The sequence below is a fragment of the Neolamprologus multifasciatus genome, chromosome 15, assembly GCF_963576455.1.
Source record: "Neolamprologus multifasciatus chromosome 15, fNeoMul1.2, whole genome shotgun sequence".
NCBI classification, from domain to species: Eukaryota; Metazoa; Chordata; class Actinopteri; order Cichliformes; family Cichlidae; genus Neolamprologus; species Neolamprologus multifasciatus.
Genome location: NC_140453.1, coordinates 34,158,601 through 34,177,765, shown reverse-complemented (window position 1 = coordinate 34,177,765; position 19,165 = coordinate 34,158,601). Strand labels below are relative to the sequence as shown.

General features: G+C 41.0%; 3 protein-coding genes and 1 pseudogene across 9 annotated transcripts in view; all 4 read left to right on the top strand.

Moving 5' to 3' along the window:
• The window catches only part of mast3b (microtubule associated serine/threonine kinase 3b), a 35,898-nt gene extending 31,918 nt beyond the window's left edge, over window positions 1–3,980 (top strand). For all 5 annotated transcript variants that reach the window (XM_085132728.1, XM_085132727.1, XM_085132729.1 and 2 more), the window contains one exon: window positions 235–3,980. In XM_085132728.1, the coding sequence (XP_084988854.1) occupies window positions 235–1,295 (1,061 nt within the window). In that variant the 3' untranslated portion in view covers window positions 1,296–3,980. The remainder of the gene's footprint in view (window positions 1–234) is intronic.
• A 946-nt stretch (window positions 3,981–4,926) lies between these two features.
• Window positions 4,927–6,761, top strand: ndufa7 (NADH:ubiquinone oxidoreductase subunit A7). The gene is made up of 4 exons (XM_085132736.1): window positions 4,927–5,057; window positions 5,299–5,348; window positions 6,206–6,343; window positions 6,563–6,761. The coding sequence occupies exons 1-4, from the start codon at window positions 5,007–5,009 to the stop codon at window positions 6,648–6,650; spliced, it is 327 nt and encodes a 108-aa protein (XP_084988862.1). The 5' UTR covers window positions 4,927–5,006; the 3' UTR covers window positions 6,651–6,761.
• A 1,276-nt stretch (window positions 6,762–8,037) lies between these two features.
• LOC146502503 (low-density lipoprotein receptor-related protein 8-like) overlaps window positions 8,038–19,165 on the top strand; it is a 36,030-nt gene continuing 24,902 nt past the window's right edge. The window contains exons 1-5 of one of the 3 annotated variants that reach the window (XM_085132733.1): window positions 8,038–8,395; window positions 8,996–9,130; window positions 10,043–10,420; window positions 17,836–17,955; window positions 18,123–18,248. In XM_085132733.1, the coding sequence (XP_084988859.1) occupies window positions 8,338–8,395; window positions 8,996–9,130; window positions 10,043–10,420; window positions 17,836–17,955; window positions 18,123–18,248 (817 nt within the window). In that variant the 5' untranslated portion in view covers window positions 8,038–8,337. The remainder of the gene's footprint in view (window positions 8,396–8,995; window positions 9,131–10,042; window positions 10,421–17,835; window positions 17,956–18,122; window positions 18,249–19,165) is intronic. The other 2 variants (XM_085132735.1, XM_085132734.1) reach the window with 2 other exon arrangements.
• LOC146502505 (zinc finger BED domain-containing protein 4-like) lies at window positions 10,427–17,829 on the top strand (annotated as a pseudogene).

The window sequence follows — 19,165 nt, the reverse complement described above, 5'->3', positions numbered from 1 at the left end:
CTGTTGCCAAAGTGCTTTGTGATAGGCAGTCGTCTGATTGTTGAGGTTTCTCTGTATTTTTGTGGGGTCTTTACCTTACAATATTAAACACCTTGAGGTGACTGTTGTTGTGATTTGGTGCTACATAAATAAAACTGAACTGAAATAGAATTGAAATTTAAAAGTGTTGTTTGCCCTGCTGCAAACTGCAGCTTGTAGTGTGAGTATTTCAACAGTCCTGCCTCTACTTTCCAGAGAATAACTCGCCACAGAGTACATCGCCTTGCTCCAGCTCTCCAAGCTCTCCCGCCACACACAGCCGGCCCATCACGCTCGGCCTGGGCTCTAAACTCAGCCCGCAACGCTACAGCAAAGTGGGCCGCCGCAAATCCACCAGCAACATCCCCCCCTCGCCTCTGGCCTGCAGCAGCTCCTCATCCTCTAATCAGCCGCTTTCCCCACAGCGCTCGCCCTCTCCTCTGCCTGGCTTTGCCAAAAACCTTCACACGTACCACGGAAAAACCCTGTCTCCCCCCACCATCGTTAGGCATGTCGTCCGGCCACGCAGTGCAGAGCCGCCTCGTTCACCCTTACTTAAGAGGGTGCAGTCAGCGGAGAAACTGTCTGGAGTATATCACGCTGACAAGAAGTCAAAAGCCCCCCGCAGGCACACGCTGGAAGTGCCGTTTTACGGTGAGGCTGACCTGCTGGGCGACTTAGAGGTGGACGCAGCCTGTGGCATCGCTTACATTGGGGTTGACCACAGCAGACTTGGGCCGTACATTAGCAGCCAAAGGATTGAACGATCAGAGCAGCTGGTGGTGATGCGGAAGCTGAACCTGTCAGAGCGGAGAGACTCCTTTAAGAAGCAGGAGGCAGTGCAGGAAGTGAGCTTCGACGAGCCAGAGGAGAAAAGCAGCAGTAATGCGGCGGGGAGCAGCACACCTCCAGGGGCTCAAACGCAGCAGCAGCACAGGGCGGCCTGGACCGTGACACGACCCCAAAGCAGTCAGGACATCGAGATGGACGTCCCCGTGGTGAGGAGGTTCACGCTTGTGCCGCAGATAGCTGTGCAGGGCTCGACGGAGAGCGAGGAGCAAGACGAGTGGGAGCCGTGTTCAGATGGAGAGGACTCTGGTGAGAAGCCCGAGGTGGAGGTGGACGTCACAGCATCTCCGCGGGAACAAACGGGATGTCTTCTCACCAACATGAGCTGCAGGCAGGGAGCAGAAACCACTTCCACGGGTCCTAAAATTGCACCAGAGAAGACACCAGAGTGCAGAGAGCAAACACAAAAAGGGCACCTGAGAAAGTGACAGCTCACCGTTGTACTCATAAAACCTGCTCTTGTCTTTCAAGGGTGACGAAGATGTTGAGTCATTCTCAAAGTTGTCGGGCTGAAAGAGCGGGAGAAACTTTTACTTGAATTTTGTTTTGTAAAAAAAACAGTTGCCTTCAGGCATCGCTGACCTTTCTGGTCTTATTTATTACATTTGATGATGCGTTTGTAACAGGGGAAAAGAAAGAAGTTCTCATGGGTTGACCAGCCAAGGCTCAACATTTTTGTATCCATAAAATGTGGTTTTATGTCTTCTGAATGGATTATTTTCTAAAAAAACAAAAGTTGTCTATTTTTTAAATAAATTCTGGTACAGAGTAGAAGTGTTAATGCTGCGTAAAACTGTTGGACCAAAAGGTACGAGGAGTCAAGGTCGCTTTTTTTTCTTCAGTGTCTGTGTGTGTTTGTAGTACTGCTGTAGGTCTTCCTGAACCTAAAACGATCTCTGGTTCACACTGTGAGCCACATGACTGACACGTCATTGGATCTATCTCTGCAGCTGATGGCTACAGTACTGCATGGATTTGTATTGATGCATCCTTTAGGAGTAAAACAGAAGCTACTAAGCTCAAACTAGAATGCAGGGGGGAAAAACAGAACTGTTAATAAAACGGTTGTATCAAAGAAGAGTCCATGTTTCCTTGATGGCTTTATCCCTTCATGTACTTTAATCTTGCACAGCTTGTTGTGTTGGTCATGTTCCTCACAGTGTGAATTCACGGGAACGGCATTGTGTTTTTTATTCTTGCTGAGAATAATGTTGCAAACGCGGTGAGACACTACCCACCTTTGTCTTCTCTTATGAAGATACGGAGCCGAAGGGTTTTTATGTGCCATGGCATCTTGTGCAATGTCCTCTAAGCCATATCGTTGAAGGCAGAAATGTTACTTGTAATTTTCAGTCACTATGAAGATTTGTTTGGGGTTTTTGTTTGTTCGTTTCCACTGCTATTGTGGAAAAAGACGCCGAGCCTGAAGCTCCGGATGATCCACGTCCACCTTTCTGTGCTGTGAGTTTATCAGTCGAACTCTTTGATCGGGCGCGTTCATCTCACAGCATGCCGTTTTACTTCAGAACATGGAAGTGAGCGTTTAAAACACTTATTTTATTTGATTTTCGTTTTTTGGGCAGGTTTCCTTACTTACTCTGACACGTGTTGGACTTTTGCAAACACAAGTACGTACAAGTGCGTTATGGGGTTGTTGTTTTTTTTCACCTTTTCCAGAAGCTGTAGCGTTTTTCCATTTTAATCATTATTTTTTTTCCACATGTGCATGTGAAAGAGACCATCCGTAAACGCCCTGGTCCTACTTCACGTGCTGTGCAGTGCTGTTTACATCCAAAGGGGAAAAGTGCACTAATGACATTTAGACATAAGGTTTTTGTAACCGAATGTGAAAGGTAAACTGAGATAAACATATTTACAGTGAAATCAGGGCTTCTTTGAACAAGTGTTTTTGGTTTTTTGTCTTTGTATTGTGCAAATTTCGATGTATATTTTGGTAACAAGAGTGTGTATAATTCCAAGTGTACTGAAGGACAATATGCACGAAGACAATTTCTGGCAAGAGGGAGTTTTTGGGAATTCTCTTAAAATGCAGTCTTTTAAATGCAGGCAGTATTTGACAGCTGCACAGACTGGCTGCACATCACATTTTCTCCACAACAGACATGACGTTTGGAGAGTTGTCATTCTCTTTGTAAGTGGCTGTTCCTGGCTTTTGTACTAACTTTACTCTGAGTCTTCTCTTTCTAAACAGCTGTTGTGTTACTTCAACCCCTCTTCTTCCTTAAAAACGATAGAAGGAAAAAAAAAAAACTTAAATCTTGTGATGAAAACCTTACGGGATGCTGTTGTTGTGTTAGTGACGCAAACAGACGGACCACTCAGTTATTTTTGCAGTCTGACAGAATTGTTTACAATGAACAAACATGCTGTGTACTGTACAAACATTTTATATTCTGTGGCTGTACACGATGAAACTATCCTCTTTGATACTCGCAAAGGAAACGACATTCATAGAAGCTGCATATCAGTTTGTTTTTTATGTTTAGTTTTAAAGACACTGTTCTTAATGAGTAGTTTGGCACCAAGCTCAGAAGCATTTTCGATATTTGCATGTACTTGCGGAACGAGATCATTGGGACTTGTTCAGACTTCAAAAGGAAGCTTTAAATATTAATTAATTGGAGGTGGGGGGGGGGGGGGGGGGGGAGGGATGGATGGAAACATGCATATTTGTTCTTATGTGCATGAGAAAAATGCTTTACACCAAAAGTAAAAGTGTTAAAGATGAGTAATAAAAGATATATTTACATTAGAGGTTTCTTTTTGCATACAGGAAAAGCCCATTTAAATATGTAAACATGATGAGGGATAATGTTTTGGTTGCTTTTTAATAACCTTGTATGTGTTAAAAAAATGCTTTGCTGAAGTCCACCACGGGGATTTTTCAGCCTCTGTTGAGCGTACTCTTAAAGAACAAGTTTGGCAGGTCAAAGTGTCGTACAAGTGCATTTGTTCTCCTGTGGACTCTTCTGTCCAGTGCATGCTGCATGAGACAAGCACACAGCTGTAATACTTGACTGCATGGTATACCGGCGATGTCGCCCTCTACTGTGTTTTCTTGTGCAAGAAATAAACTTTGTATTTCCCTTTGATTCTTCTCTGAGTGTTGCGTACAGTTATCTGCCTTATTGTTACATCGATGTACCAGATCAGACCGTTCAAATCCTTTTCAACAGTAGAGGTGTTGTAATCCTACAAGCAACCATTCCACTAAGTCACTATATAAATACTTCATCAATAGACAAAAGTGATGAAGCAAAATTACACTGTGAAGGTTATTAAGGCTTCCCTTTAAGGCAGGTGTCTCAAACATAAGGGCCAGGGTCTAGAATCAGACTCTGATCCAGCTCACAGATCACTTTGGAAAATCTGAAGGAGGCCATAAATTCTGGACTTTTAATTTTTTCATAAGTTTTACAACTTTACCTACTGATAATAGATCAAGCTGCGTATTGTATGCATACAGATGAAAATGTATGCATGTCTGTCCAAGACAAACCAATCACTTGTAGGATAAGGGGTCCAGAGGTTAACCTAGTAACAAAAATGTTTTACTTTAAAATCCATAGGAGTTCTGCAGTTGCAAGCAGGTAATACCTGAATTCGGTCACAATTTACTACTGTCCATACTGGCATAGCAATAGGGCCATAATTTGTTGAACAAAGACACCAATGTTTGTAGTTGGGGATTTGTACACCATCACAGTGGACTGTAAATCAAGATGTAATCAATATGCAGATTATCATCTTTAAATACAGGGATTTGAAAATTGCAGTAACTGTTAAGGAATTAGTCATTTTTATACACACGTCCTATTTTTTAAAGGCTCAAAAGTAATTATTCAAAATACTGTAATTTAAAATAAAAGTTATGAGCTGCTCTGCCAGGCCTTTACTAAAGAAGATAAAGATTAGTTGTACAGAGTGTCTGTGTTCATCTACTTTATCTAAGTTAATTTGGCCCTCGGAGTACATAAATAAATTGTAAAACAACAAAAGTCTCTAAAATGCACGTTTTTTACGCTGCAGTTTCCCCTGCTGGTCGGCAGGTGTCAGCAATGTGTTGAGAAACCTGGGAAAAGGAACGAAGAAGACCCGTGTCCTTCACAACAGCTAACATGGCTACTGCTACTAAATTCATTCAGAGGCTGCGAAATTTTTTATCAGGGGTAAGCAACAACATTCGTCACACTTTAAAACGGAGTAGTTTTCTGCTCTAAATATGATGTAATAGCCCTCCGGACGATTTGTCGCAATAAACTTTATCAAAGGAAACGTTTAACAGCCAGCTAACCCTTACTGACGTTAGCTAGCAGTAGCATTGTGGGGTAGCTAAACACTATGAAGGAGGTGAAGTTCACCAGTGTGGGATTTGCACTCGTCGAAAATTGACTTTCTTTTCCTTTTCAGCATGACCTGCAAGCCAAACTGCAGCTGCGATATGAGGAGATTGCAAAGAGGTAACACAGGCGCTACCCTCGTACCGCTCACGAATGAAAGTGTTCACATATTAGAAAAAACGACTAAAACCCCGTTAACAGAGAGATGCAATGACTCTGTGGGTTGCCAGACTTGCTTTTTGTTTTTGTTTGTATTTTGTTTGTTAAACCACTTAAAACTGGCGAAGAATTCAAATTTGTTGTATAAATTGCTGTCAATGTATATGGACGAGAGAAGTACCACAGTGAATGTCTACAGCCATCTGTGAAAGAAAAATCAAAGCTTTGTGCTGGTTTGGGGCTGTATTTTGAGATTTTTCTCAAAAATGCTAGAGTTATGATTGCACAAAAAGCATCATCACTGACAGTGTCTGACTGGCAACAGCTTCATTTTTTCAGCTTCATAATGATCCCAAACACACTACCAATGTAGTATTAACAAATCTGGTTAGAAAAACGCACAATGTAACACTATCAGGCTTGGATTGGCCTCCCTGAAGCCCAAACCACAATATTATTTCGATGGCGTGGCATCATGTTGACAGAGAACAGAACAAAAGCCAGCCGACATCCAAAGAAGAGTTCTCCAGAGCTTCAAGAAGCCTGGAGAACTATTCCTGAGGACTGCATAAAGAAATGACAAGAAAGCTTGACTAAGAGTTTCTTGATGTGTGGAGGAATAAAGGTGGTCATACAAAATACTGACTTTAAAGCAAATTGTCCAAACTCTGTTTTTGTTTTAAATTCTATATTTCCAGGTATCTTTGCACGTTTCAGTAAACTGCACCTATTTTCCATTTTGCCTGCAAATGTGGAAGTCACCAACATTGTTAAAGTCTGTTAAAATATACTTTTTTTTTTTTTCTTCATCCCAACAGGACACAACCACCACCCAAACTGGCAGTAGGCCCGAGCCACAGGTATGCCAACAACTACTACTACAGCAGAGATGGACGGAGAGAATCAGCCCCTCCCACACTCGTGATGTCCTCACAGAAAGCTCTTACTGCTGGCAGGTTTGTTAATGATCACTGCATTTTCATGAATTTCAAGTTCAGGTGTTTGTTTTTAATAATATAGTAATCCATTTATTTGATGTCATTTGATGTCACCTGTCAAAACATCTTCTTGTGACTGACAATGGAAGTTTGCTATTTGTAGTTTTTAGCTGAAATATTGTGGTCTTTTTTTTCCCTTCTTTCTCTGTTCTTTTTTTTTTTTTTTTTTTTTTGTAGTCAAGTTGCTGAGACCTCAAAGCTCCCAGTGACTCCCGGCACTGTATATAAAGAGCCACCAATCTCCACAGACCAGCCCTACCTCTGAGCAGCAAGACAAGACTCTGCAGTGTCAACATCATGTCTCCATCCTGCCCTGACTACAGCAATGTTGGTTGTATCTTGTACAATAGAAGATGTGAATAAAATATTATGTTTATCTGTTTCTGCTCATTGTTTTGGTCAATCGTGTACTGAACAGATGTGAGAGTAAGTGGGAGAAGCGATGAGCTAAACATCCAGCTGAAGCTCTGCTCATCCTCTCTAAGTGACCGCTCAATGTCCCTCAAAATGAAAACTCGTACACAGGCGAGCCATTTGCAATAGTCTAAATATTGGAAATCACATTTCGGCAATCCATTACCTGGAAATGGGTAAAAGGCACAGGCCCGTCCCTACCAGTCGCGGCAGAATGCTGTCTCTTTCTGAGCCTGGTTCTTTCGAGGTTTCTTCCTCTTAGAAAGGAATATTTCCTTCCCAGTGTCGCTAATTGCTTGCTCATAGGGAATCACTTGATTGTTGGGGTGGCCCAAACTCTAGGAGAACTAGCAATTCTTGTGAAAATCCAAAAAAAAAAAAAAAAAAACAGCTGCCAAAATATGTCGTTGAACTGAGGCACAATTTTGCTTAAAATCCATTAAGTAATCTCTGTGTCAAGTTCTTAACAACAATATTCAAAGCGGAGCAGTGGACAACTTACCATCACATCAGTCCTTTAATCAGACCTAATTTGATACAAATTGGAAATAAATTGATTTTATTAAATAATTGGTTGGGGTTTTTCTTGTTTTTAGAAAAGTTGAGCTCTAGCCTTGAAATCAAGGTCCCTGAGATTTAAACCTTACAGAGAGTTTCAGTAAATGCAACCATGGTATTGATTTGAAAATTCTACGTTGCCTCGTTCTTGAGTTATTGCATTCACAAATCCGTATACCAATTTTTATTTTTACATTTTGTTTTTACTTTTTCATAAAGATTATAACACACAAATAACACAAATGGGAACATTGTCATTTTTGAAAACCCTACTTTGACCTTATCTAATGCAGTGCAAAAAACAAATAAATAAATAAAATGATAACTGACACTGAGTCTTTTGTGTGCGCACAGTCTGCGTCATTACACAGGGAAACACTGAGAATTCAGAAGATTTTCACTGTGTCCAATTCAGCCACAACTTTCAGGGTTTTCACATAACAAGCAGCACGGATTTTGTCATCATTTCAGCTGGAAGCACTTTATAAGGTGTTATTTCACGTGAACATCGAGGCGAGATCTCAACAAATATCACAGCTGCATAAAGATACTGTAAATGTCCACAAAGACGTGGACTGTTTATAATGTCGACACATTAATCAGAGTCATATATGTAATTTATTTATTTTCTATATAACCAACCTTTTCGCAAATTCTACTAAAGTTTGTTTATCAATATAATCAAACATGTTGAATATACAGAAAAAGGCAGAGAAGCTTGGAAAAGCAAAGTGGACCGTTTGAGGCATTTCCATGTTAAAACCTGCGGCGATATAACGATAAACAAGAACAAAACATGCAGCAGTTTCTACTCAACACGAGCCAGTTCACGACCATAAAAGTAACAGAACTAGACGAAGAAACGAAGTATGAACGGCGGAGGAAACAAATACCAACTCGGAGACCTGACAGGTTGACAGGCTCGGCTCTTGCGTCATATTTGCGCGCCATCTGCCTCGTTTCTGTGGAGGACGTTGAACATGGGACACCTTGGAGCTGTATTTCTTCTAGTCGTGGGTCTCTCCTTCTATATTTGGGGTATGTGGAAAGAAAAAGCTGCTTCTGCGTGTGTGTGAAATGAACCGGCTTGTCGTTTTCGGGGCGCGTGCAGAGCGCCTGTTACTTTGAATGAAGCGTGCTTGCAGCGCGAGCGGGGTTGTTCTTGGTCTGTTACTCATGACGTGTTTATGCTTTTACTGTTACCAAACCATAGACAGACAGTGCTTCAGAAGCCGAGGCGTTTTATGTTCGGGTTGTTGTGTGTGCGAGTCTGGCAACAGAAAACAATAAAAAACAAAATTATATTATGGGATGTTTGCACAGTCACAGTCTGTTAGGGCAGAATGAATCATTATGATGCATTTGCATGAAACAAACCTGGTACGAGAGCCTGTCACATTGTGACTGATTTAATGTGATTTTTTGGGGGGAAACTTTTTGGAAAATGTGCGTGTTGCCGGTTGATTTTAGCAGGTTAATGAATGGGTTTTTAAAAATTAAATATAGTACTCTTGGATATTATTAAAATACCTCTTTTGTCAGCAATGTAATGAACAAGTCCTTTCTTATCTTTAATAATTCATTAATTTATCAGCTCTTTCCCACAACTGTAAAACACTCAAAGTGCCTCGTTTCCAGGCGCTGAAGGTCACTTTGTGCCCGCCTGTCACCAGCAGCGAGAATTCACGTGCAGCGATGGCGCATGCATCTCCACCCTGAAGGTGTGTGATGGACATGCAGACTGTGAGGACCGATCGGACGAACTCCACTGCAGTGAGTGCACACATGCGCTTCATCACACACATGCTCATTGCTTTGTGTTTAGCAACACAGATGGTGTAATCTGTTTGGCCTATTACAACATTAGGACAACTTTCTCAGCAACTTAGAAAAAAAGTAAATTCTGCATAAATATGATTTTTTTTTTTTAAATAAAATTGAACATTTTATCCATTTATTTATTTTAATTTTAATAAGGCAGCATAGTTGAGATGTTATGTTCCATGCATGACTGATACTTTAATAATGTTAATAAATCTAAATCTGCACTGTTAATAATTGTCCTACTCAAGATTTATGGCATATTGTACACTGTTGCACCTTGTGGACTTCTTTTGCAGAACAGATTATCTTCTGTTCTCTTGCTGCGTGGGAATATGCCATTTGAGATTCTGTTTTTCTAATCCTGCTGAAGTCATGAGAGTCTTTGATATCGAATTCCAGAGAGATTTAGTGTTCATCACGTACATCAGCCTGCGGGTTTGCCAAACAGAACCCCTGCAGGAGGAGTACTTCTGAAAGGATTAGGTGTGATTTTAGGTTAAACATAAACTTTGCTGACGTGAATCAAGCCAGCAGGTTGGAATATTTGCAGAGTTGTTTAGAGCTTGGGGATGTGTGACTTAAACCTGAAAGGTTTTGGTTTGACTGCTGGCCAGGAAAACTAAAAAGTGAATAATTTATACTCACTGTCCCACTAAGAAATGCAGGGTTCATCAGTTAGGCAAGGAGACTTTAAAGAGACTAATCCAGTCCAGGTTAATCCAGTATAACTAGGAGCATTAGACACATTTACTATGTCGGATCACGCTCTTGTTTTCTTGTCTGTTTCAGATAAATTGCACACGCACAATAGACATGTATGCTTGAATTTTAGTTTTAACTTTTAGCTGTGACTCTTCACAGGCCATGTGTGGTGCACCAAAGGTGAGTTTGCCTGCCAGAGCAGAAGGTGCATATCAACGGATTTCTTATGCAATGGTGTGGATGACTGTGCCGATGGGAGCGACGAGGCTTCCTGCATGAACTGCACTGCTGGTTTCTTTTCCTGTGGGCCGTCTGATGCCTGCCTGCCCAGAAACAGGGTCTGCGACAGGCGGACTGATTGCAGAGATGGACGTGATGAGACCGGGGAGTTGTGTGGTTTAGCTCAAACCCTCCCGCAGGCGTCACCGAGATGTGCTGCATCAGAGTTTGCGTGCAAGAACGGCCACTGCATCCGTCACACCTGGAAGTGTGACCACTCGAAAGACTGCTCCGACGGCAGCGACGAGGAAAACTGCGGTGAGTGATGTGATGTGCAGCTCCACTTCCTTGGATAAAATGTTGAAGTTGTCAGTAGCAAAGCTGTAGTGGCTCTGTTGAACTTGTTATTTTTTATTTATTTATTTTAAGGCGTAGAGCAGAATAGAAAAATGCGATTCTGTCTACCTTTTTGTTAGGAACACTTAGACCCAGTTTTGCCTTCAGAACAACCCTAATTGTTTGTAGATCAGATTTTGGTCCATATTGACTTGATAGCATCACATAATTGATGCATGATGTGATATTAAAGTAAAAAGTTGCTCTATTGGATTGAATCCTGGTGACTGGTGGGGGCATATTCGGGGGAAACTTGTTTGAGAGGATGTGAGCTTTGTGACGTGGCACAATATCCTCCTGGGTAATACACTGTGGTCATAAAGGATTGAACATGGTCAGCAACAATACTGTAATAGCTGATCATGACCATGAGGTAGGCCCAAAGTGAACCAAGAAAATAATGTCTACACCGTTACACAAAAACCACCAGCCTAAACTGTTGATGCAAGGCTGATGCAGTAAAGCGCTATACAAATACAGGCCATTTATCATTCTTTCATGTTTCACATTTCCTTCTTTTTTTTTTTCTTCGATGTTTTTTCCTTTCTTTTTTAAAACTGTAAAGTTTCCTTTCAGACTGCTTTATTTTAGCTGCCTCCAAATGTTTTTATTTATTTGTTTTTTGATTTATTAATGCAAAGTTAAGTTAATGGTTAGCAAGCAGCATCCATAAACAGTGTGTATATCTGCAATTTAGTGCTGAATGAAACACTAGTGAAACAAACTCTGACTGGAGTTTAATAACTGGCTATGGATGGAAGAGTTATGAAAAAAATCACCCCAGTCAGAGTTGTTTCAATCATTCTCTACTGCTTATCCTTATCCTATCTCTAACCCTATCCTAGATGGGGAAACTATCCATAGGGATCAAACATGTGTTTGTCCCAGGCTGTAAATGTGCTTTAACTGTAAGCTTGTGCTGTGTTTCCATAAGGAGTAAAAGTCCCACAAATAACTCTTTATGCCCAGAGCAAAGCCAAGCCATGAAGTCCAAGGAACTCTCTGTAGACCTTTGGAAAGGGTAAAGCGTTGGGTGGTCTCAGTTTTTGTGAAATTTAAAAGTTTGGGACCACTTGGACTCTTTATAGAGTTGGCAGTCCGGCTGTATTTTGCTAACGGCATTTAAATCTTAAAGCTATCACAATTCCTTGTGATGGGATTGTCTCTCGCTGTTACGGAAAATGACAGTAGGCTGAAGTGATGAGGAATGCTGTAAAACAAAAAGATGTCCTTTAAGAAAACCTCAGTGTGGCGTGAGTCACAATGAAAAGTCCTGCACATTTAATAAAAGTATGAAATTGTCTAAAATTCCGTTTGGATGGGTCACCACGGGAATTTCAGCACATAATCTTGCTATTTTCCCCCCTCTACACTATTTTAGATTTGCCTGGTTGTTTTGGCTTTTCTATAGTTTGTGTAAACATGGTAATAGGATTCTAATTAGATTCATTAGCTTTATTAACAGTTGTACCTAAAAATACAAAAATCCCTGATGCATAGGACCGGCAAGTGGTTAATTTAGACCTATAATTACCTGTGAAAATGGCATATACGAGACAATTACAAGGCCTTTCACATTAATAAACACATCTGGATCATGTAGGGTGCACATTTTGAACTCACGTTAATGTGCTTTCTTTTAAAGAGCACTTGATGTGCACGTCCTTTGCAAATTTATATTAAATTTGATGTAAAGTGGTTTAAATATGCACGTAAAAACACTGACATTAACTATTGCTCTAACTATAGACACCTGAAGTTGCTCTAGAAGGTAGACATCAGAGAATGGGGTCAGAGTTTACTTTTCAGCACTTGACCCTAATGAAATAGTGACCCTAATCAAATAGTCATGACAGCACTGGAGTTGCTTTACGGCAGATGTTTGACTTTCCTTAAGGAGCCCAACTAAAAGGCAGGAATTAAACCCTGTGTAACACCTGCACAGAGAGTTTCGTTTGTGAATTTTAATGAGGTTCCTGTTATAGATTATTAAGTGTACATGTGGACAAACTGCTAAGTTTATCCACAGGGTTTGACTGACAGAGTCTGAATACTTTTTAAAGCCACTGTGCATTTTTTTTTTTTTTTTTTTTACATGTTTCACATTTCCACTGAATTTTGCAGCAGAAATCAAACCTCTTAAGACCAATTCCACATGTAGCAATAAACCCACAATAATGCTTGAATGATAGGTTAACACACACGTTAACAGCCTTCCCAGCAGCTTGAAGCAGTCTTGATTATTCGTCTCCAATCAGCAAGGCATTTTCTCCTAACGAACTGCTGCTCTCTGGATATTTTCTGTCTTTCATAGCAGCAGGTTCATGTCCTTGTGCATAGATGCACTGAAATATCTAATCAGCCATGTGATTGGCTGATTACATATTTGCATTAGCATTAGCTAACAATATAGCTGGTAAGTGTATAAAGTTTGACCTCTTTTAAAAGTCAACCAACGCGTTTGACCTCTAGTGTTCCAGCTGCCACCCAGAATGAAGCCATATTGGATGCTGCTGCACACGGATGATGATAATGGGAAGTAGAATAAATATTGTATGGTGATACTCGAGTTCTACAAGCCAAAAAGAATACAGGCTAATCCAATTTGTGCAGGCCTGCAGCAATCACGTGTGATTCATTTTTAATAATGTGCATGTTAACACTACTGTAATACAAGATAATGCTCTTGTAACTGGAGACGTTTGATGCCTGAAGTTGAAAGTGGGTAGAATGATGGTAGCTGGGAAGAGCTTTTACACAGATGTCCAGAAAGTGGGTGTAATGTTTGAAATGTTGGTGTCACAGAAAGAAAAATTGTCACACAGACGATCTCTCTACTCTCTGAGGGGTTTTCAGAATTTCCGAACTTTCAAACAGATAGACAGGTTTCACAGTTTTGAGTCACAAAACTGTGACATGTCACAGCATCATCCAGCAGAGGGCAGCAATGTACTGCTCTGTATTACAGAGTTGCTGTACGGAAGTTAGAACAGCCAAACATTTTAGCTGAAGGCTCTGTTCAGACTAGAGTTGATAAAGATTGCTGCACCTTCATCAGTGTCTGAGTTGTTGGTCATCTGTACAGTTAGGAGACTAAACACAACGCAAGCGTCTTACTAATGCGTGTGTGGGAAAGTTGAGTTAATCAGCAGAATTGCGCTTTCAGTTTGTTATCGAATATAATAACAAGGTGGTAAAATTTCTCAGCTTCTGTGATGGGATAAAATATGGCGTGCTGATGAATTATTGCACCTCCTTAAGTGTACAAAAAAATTCCACAAAAGTTGAGATGTTTCCAGTAGAACATTAAAATGTCGGAACTGAGGAAATGTGCTGGAAGCTATCCCAGCGGGTAGAAGCCGGGGAACACCCTGGATACTAAGATGAGGCTTAAAACAAAGAGCAAACCAGTAGTGACAGATGTGCCCAGTAGTGGAGTACAGGCCCCAAAGATGATTGAAAAGAATAAGAACTCTGTGCCAAGATGTCTTGGTGGGGTTTTCGTAATTTATCCGAGACATAAACATTTTTTTCCTTGCAACATATGCAAGGATATGATAAAGTTTGTTCAAGCTGGCATCAATAATATTATCCCGACACAGCTGTCCCAACAGGAGAGATACAGGGTCCATATCCTGTGAAATGTCAATGTCACATTTCACAGGAAATGTGACATTGAAATTGACATTTGTGACAACATGTGTGCTGTGATTCAGCACACATGTTGAATGTGCTGAATCACGTTCAACATGGATTCAGCACATTATAAAAACATGATATGTCTTAAAAAGTACTTTTTTTTTCTGTGTTTTTTTTTGTTTTGTTTTGTTTATAAAGTCCTGAACCTGACGGTATCTGAAGGAGTGATGTGCAGGGAGATGAAATTTCTTTTGTATTTGATCAGTGTGATAGAGATTTAGTCTATCATACTGTGAGCTATGTTCACAGACGGTAACTTCTGGAAGTGTTCCTGAGCTCTAATAGTTATTTCCTTTGAAGAATCATGGCACATTGTTTTGTGTGTGTGTGTGTGTGTGTGTGTGTGTGTGTGTGTTGTTTTTTTTAAATGCACAAAGATCACAGCCATCCGGTGTTGATTTCCAGCCTTTTACCTTGCGCACAGAAATTTCTCCAGAGAGTCTTTTGATGATATGTTATGAGTCTTTGTAGCTGGACATTGAGGAACATTATTCAAAGTCCACAGTTTTGCAGACTGGTTGAACCTCTGCCCATCTTTATTTCTGAGAAACTCTGCCTCTCCAAGATGCTCTTTTTATACCCGCTCATGTTACTCTTTACATTACTCTTTACTAGGGATGCACCGATACCGGTATCGGGTATCGGCCTCGATACCACATTTTCTAAAGTACTTGTACTCGTTAAAAGTTCCCCGATACCGAGGACCGATACCACGGTCTGAGACCTGTCTATGTTTGAGCGGCATGTAAGGGGTTAATCACAGGCGCCGAGTGCTCGCCCCCAGGCCCCGGCTGCATCTCAGAGCTGGGAGAAGGCGAGGCGAGACAAGTCAGCCGTGTGGAACTATTTCAAAGTGAACGAAGACGCGAAAACAAAGGCGGACTGCAAATTGTGCTCAGTGAAATTGTCCAGAGGAGGCTCAAATGGTAGCGCATTTAACACACGCAATTTAATCAAGCACCTAAAATCCCAACACGACAACGAGTACAAAGAGTTTACCCACGCTTATTTACCCATGCTTATTAGCACAGAGGAGCATAGCTGATGCTATAGCAGTGGGACGGAAAATAGTTGGGCATTTTAAACATTCCGCCTTAGCCTACTCCCGCCTCAGCCTACTCCCGCCTCGAGGACATTCAGGGACAGCTCAACCAGCCAATAAAGAGACTGCAGCAGGACGTACAGACGCGCTGGAACAGCACGTATCACATGCTCCAGTCCCTCATTGAGCAAAAGCGAGTGCTGGGCGTGTATGTGTCCGAGCACGAACTCCCTGACTATCTCATCGCTCACCAATGGGCTCTTATGGAGACGACTGTTGCCATCCTCGCCCCCTTTGAGGAACTAACTAAAAAAGTGAGCAGCTACGACGCACTAGCCTCTGATGTCATCCCAGCTGTGACTGTGCTAGTGAGACTTCTAAACAGAGAAACAGACGAGGACCACGGCGCCAAGACAATGAAAGCAACCTTACTGGCAGCTGTCAAGAAACGCTTCAGTGACGTCGAGACCAACCCACTGTACTTCATCTCCACCATACTCAACCCAAGGTAAAGTCTGTGTGCTATAGGTATTCAATGAGTATAGCTACAGTACTAAATGTAAGATTATTTTACATCTGAAATATTATATATTTGTAACTAAAATACACAAATACAAATGTATGCAATATATATATATATATATATATATATAATATAAAATACATTTCCCTTATTATTACCAGAAAGTCAAATGGCTGGCATTTGTCACAGTGGTTTAGGGGAAACTAAAATCAGTCCTATTTTTCCACATATTAATACATTTACGAATTTTGTGCAGGTATAAAGATCGCTTCTTCTCCAACAACCCTGCTCTAGAGGCCAAGCTGCACCTGAAGCAGGAGCTGCAGATGATGTCCAGAGCTGAAGCAGAGGGGAGTCGGGCAGAAGCTGCAGAACCTCCTGCCACACTGTTCCTCAAGGCCCAGGCCAGCACTAGCAGCAGTCTGGACACTGTATTTGACGAAATCGCTAAGGAGCAGCCCAATGGCAGCACAGCCGCTGGCAGCAGGTGCTGCCATTGGGCTCGACACATACCTCGGAGGACTGCCCTCGTGAAGACAGTCCTCTGAAGTACTGGGGTGTCAACAAAATCAGGTTCCCCACTTTGGCTAAAATAGCCCGTAAATACCTCTCAGCCATGTAGCAGTGTGGAAAGTGAAAGGCTTTTTAGCTCAGTGTCACACATTATAGATGAAAACAGAAACAGTCTGACTGCTGATAATGCAGAAAAGCTACTTTTCTTAAAAAAAACCTGCCACTCACTTTTTCTCTCCATTAAGTGAGTCATCTTAGACTTGATGTTAATACCTACCTCAGTTGCACTGACTGCCACAGTTCTATGTCGGTGGATGTTGTTAGTTTATTCAAATATTGTGCACTGTTTATTAATGCCCCTTGTGTTGTCCAAAGTGGCAGAGTTTACAATAAACTGAAAAAAATACTTGAGTTGCACTGTCACTGTTTAAATTTTTTTTTCATAATTATTTATTCTGTAATATGTTGCATACAACATGCTTTTCATTTTAAATAAATGTTCTTAATTCCAAACCAGTCCCTTGTTGTTGTTTTTTTTGTTAAATTATAGGACTAAAGCGGTTACCTGTAAATTTAAATCATGTTTTTATTAAGTACTTGGTATCGGTATCGGCGAGTATTGAAATGCAAGTACTCGTACTCATACTCGTTTCCAAAAAAGTGGTATCGGTGCATCCCTACTCTTTACACACCAGTGGCGCTGGGTAACGATTAACACAGGATCTGTTACAGCAACGACTTGTGAAAAAGTCAGAAAAAGATAATGAGAAAAATGTAACTGTTTATTTTTTTTACTGGGTTGAACTCAGAGAGAGGTGTTTGGGGGTTTTTAATTTTAACTTTTAGAGGATGGCATGCCCAATAATTGTACACCAAGGGTGTTGTAGTTTCAAGAGAAGGGGGGGTGAGTTTGTCTTGGAAAACTTCCAGAAGGTTGACGATATGCTTCTTTGAAATTAGAGTTGCAAATGCATTCAGTAAACTTCATTTCGCTGCCTCGTGGTAGAAGCACTTCAGGTCAGTTAAGCCGGTGCAGTCCATAGCCTCACATATTAATGTTTGGAGGAAGTTTGAGAGTTGTGACTTCTGAATGTTTTTCATAATTGTCGCTCATCATCTGCATGAACAGCTGGGTAGAGGCTCAGTGGGTCATTGTGTTTTGGTGTGGTTACTTTACGTTTTAACCACAGTGCAGTTGAGTGATATCCACCCCTGTGGTTGACATACCCGTCTAGATTATCATGTTCTCGTTGCTAACTCTCATGTTTTACTTTTTCTCAAGTTCAGCTGCCAAGATAAAATGTCGAGCGTCTCATTTTCATTAATGACTCCTTCAAATTGCTCGGTTAGCTTCAGATATGTTTAGAAATAGTAAGCGAATGTTGGCATATGAAGACACTAAAGCAAAATGAATGTGCTAAACATTGTGCTGATTTTAAGCAAGTTTAATCATGCTGGCATTACCCGACTATTATTAGTCATATCTAGATAAAAGGGTGGTTTTTGGTGTGAAACCACTGCTGATGTGCTCTTTTTTTGTGTGTTTTCTTCTTGTTGCAGATCAGGACGAGTGTCTGGTCAATAATGGCGGCTGTTCTCATCATTGTGTGGATCAGCCGATGGGTTTCTTTTGCAACTGCCCCGACAACATGACGCTGGTCAGTGACAGCCAGTGTGAGGGTGAGTGGCAGCCTGATGGAGCAGCTGCAAAAACAACCCCGCCCCAAGATTTATTTATTTTGTATTCATAAGTCAGGGTTGTACCATTCCTCTTACTTACATATTATAATACAATGCAAGCTATGAATATTTACTCTAGTAAATTATCTCTTTCATTCTTTTTTTAGAGGTGGATGTGTGCCTAGAGAGGGACACATGTGATCAGCTGTGTGTTCACAATAACGGCAGCCTCACCTGTGAGTGCCAGGAGGGCTACAGGATGAATGCAACAACTGGAGAGTGCAAAGCTGAAGGTGAACAACAAATTATCTCACAACAATTTCAGATGTGTGCCATCAGTGGAGTTGCTAGATTATTAAACAGTTTTTATTAGACATTTTGTTCCCCCTTCCACCTTAAATTTACTATCATATCTTAGAAAGTTGTCGCAGTTGCAGTTCGTAAAAATGAAAACTCTTCTGCCCTGTTTCAGTGCTGTTTTCACAGAAGGGCTCACAAAGATGACCGCAGGCTATCAACTGGCTTCGAGTCTCTACTTAGTGGTCACGTCTTCCGTTTGGTTTCACACTAACACGTAGAGCAGATCATGTCAGAGCAGAGTTTCCAGTGTTTGATACCAACTTAAAGAATGCCAGCAGCAAGTATTTGCAAATAATCTGCGATTTATGATGTTTTGAGCAGCTGAAGATGGTTTTCCAACACGATTTGACTGTAGGCTGAGAATAGTGTGGAATAGCCACAGACACATTTACTGAGTTAGTCTGTAAAAAGTCTATTTGTTTTTATATTTGTTCCTTTTTATCTGAGATAAGGTGTTTGGGTTTTTTTTTTTTGTTTTGTTTTGTTTTTTATGAAGTCTGGCTCAGATCCCACTAATAGGCAAACCCCAAGTGGATGACTGAATTCATCTTTTGCACAAAGACATGTTTGTGATGTGGTCCACATGCATAAATTCAGTTGTTTTTTTTTTCTTCTTGCCCATTTGGTGCCACCGGTTAAACGTGATGTTATTGTTTTAGATTTAAAATACTTGGCGTAACGCAGCAGACTAATCTAAAATGTATAAACTGTTCCTGTTTTTTACCCGTCAGCTGTAAAAAGCTGATGGGTGTTGCTGTGTTTGGCAGAGTGGACTCCCAAGTTTGTGAATGCGATAACCTGAGAACAACGCAACGTAGGGGCTTCAAATTGATACCATAAGTGGATCGAC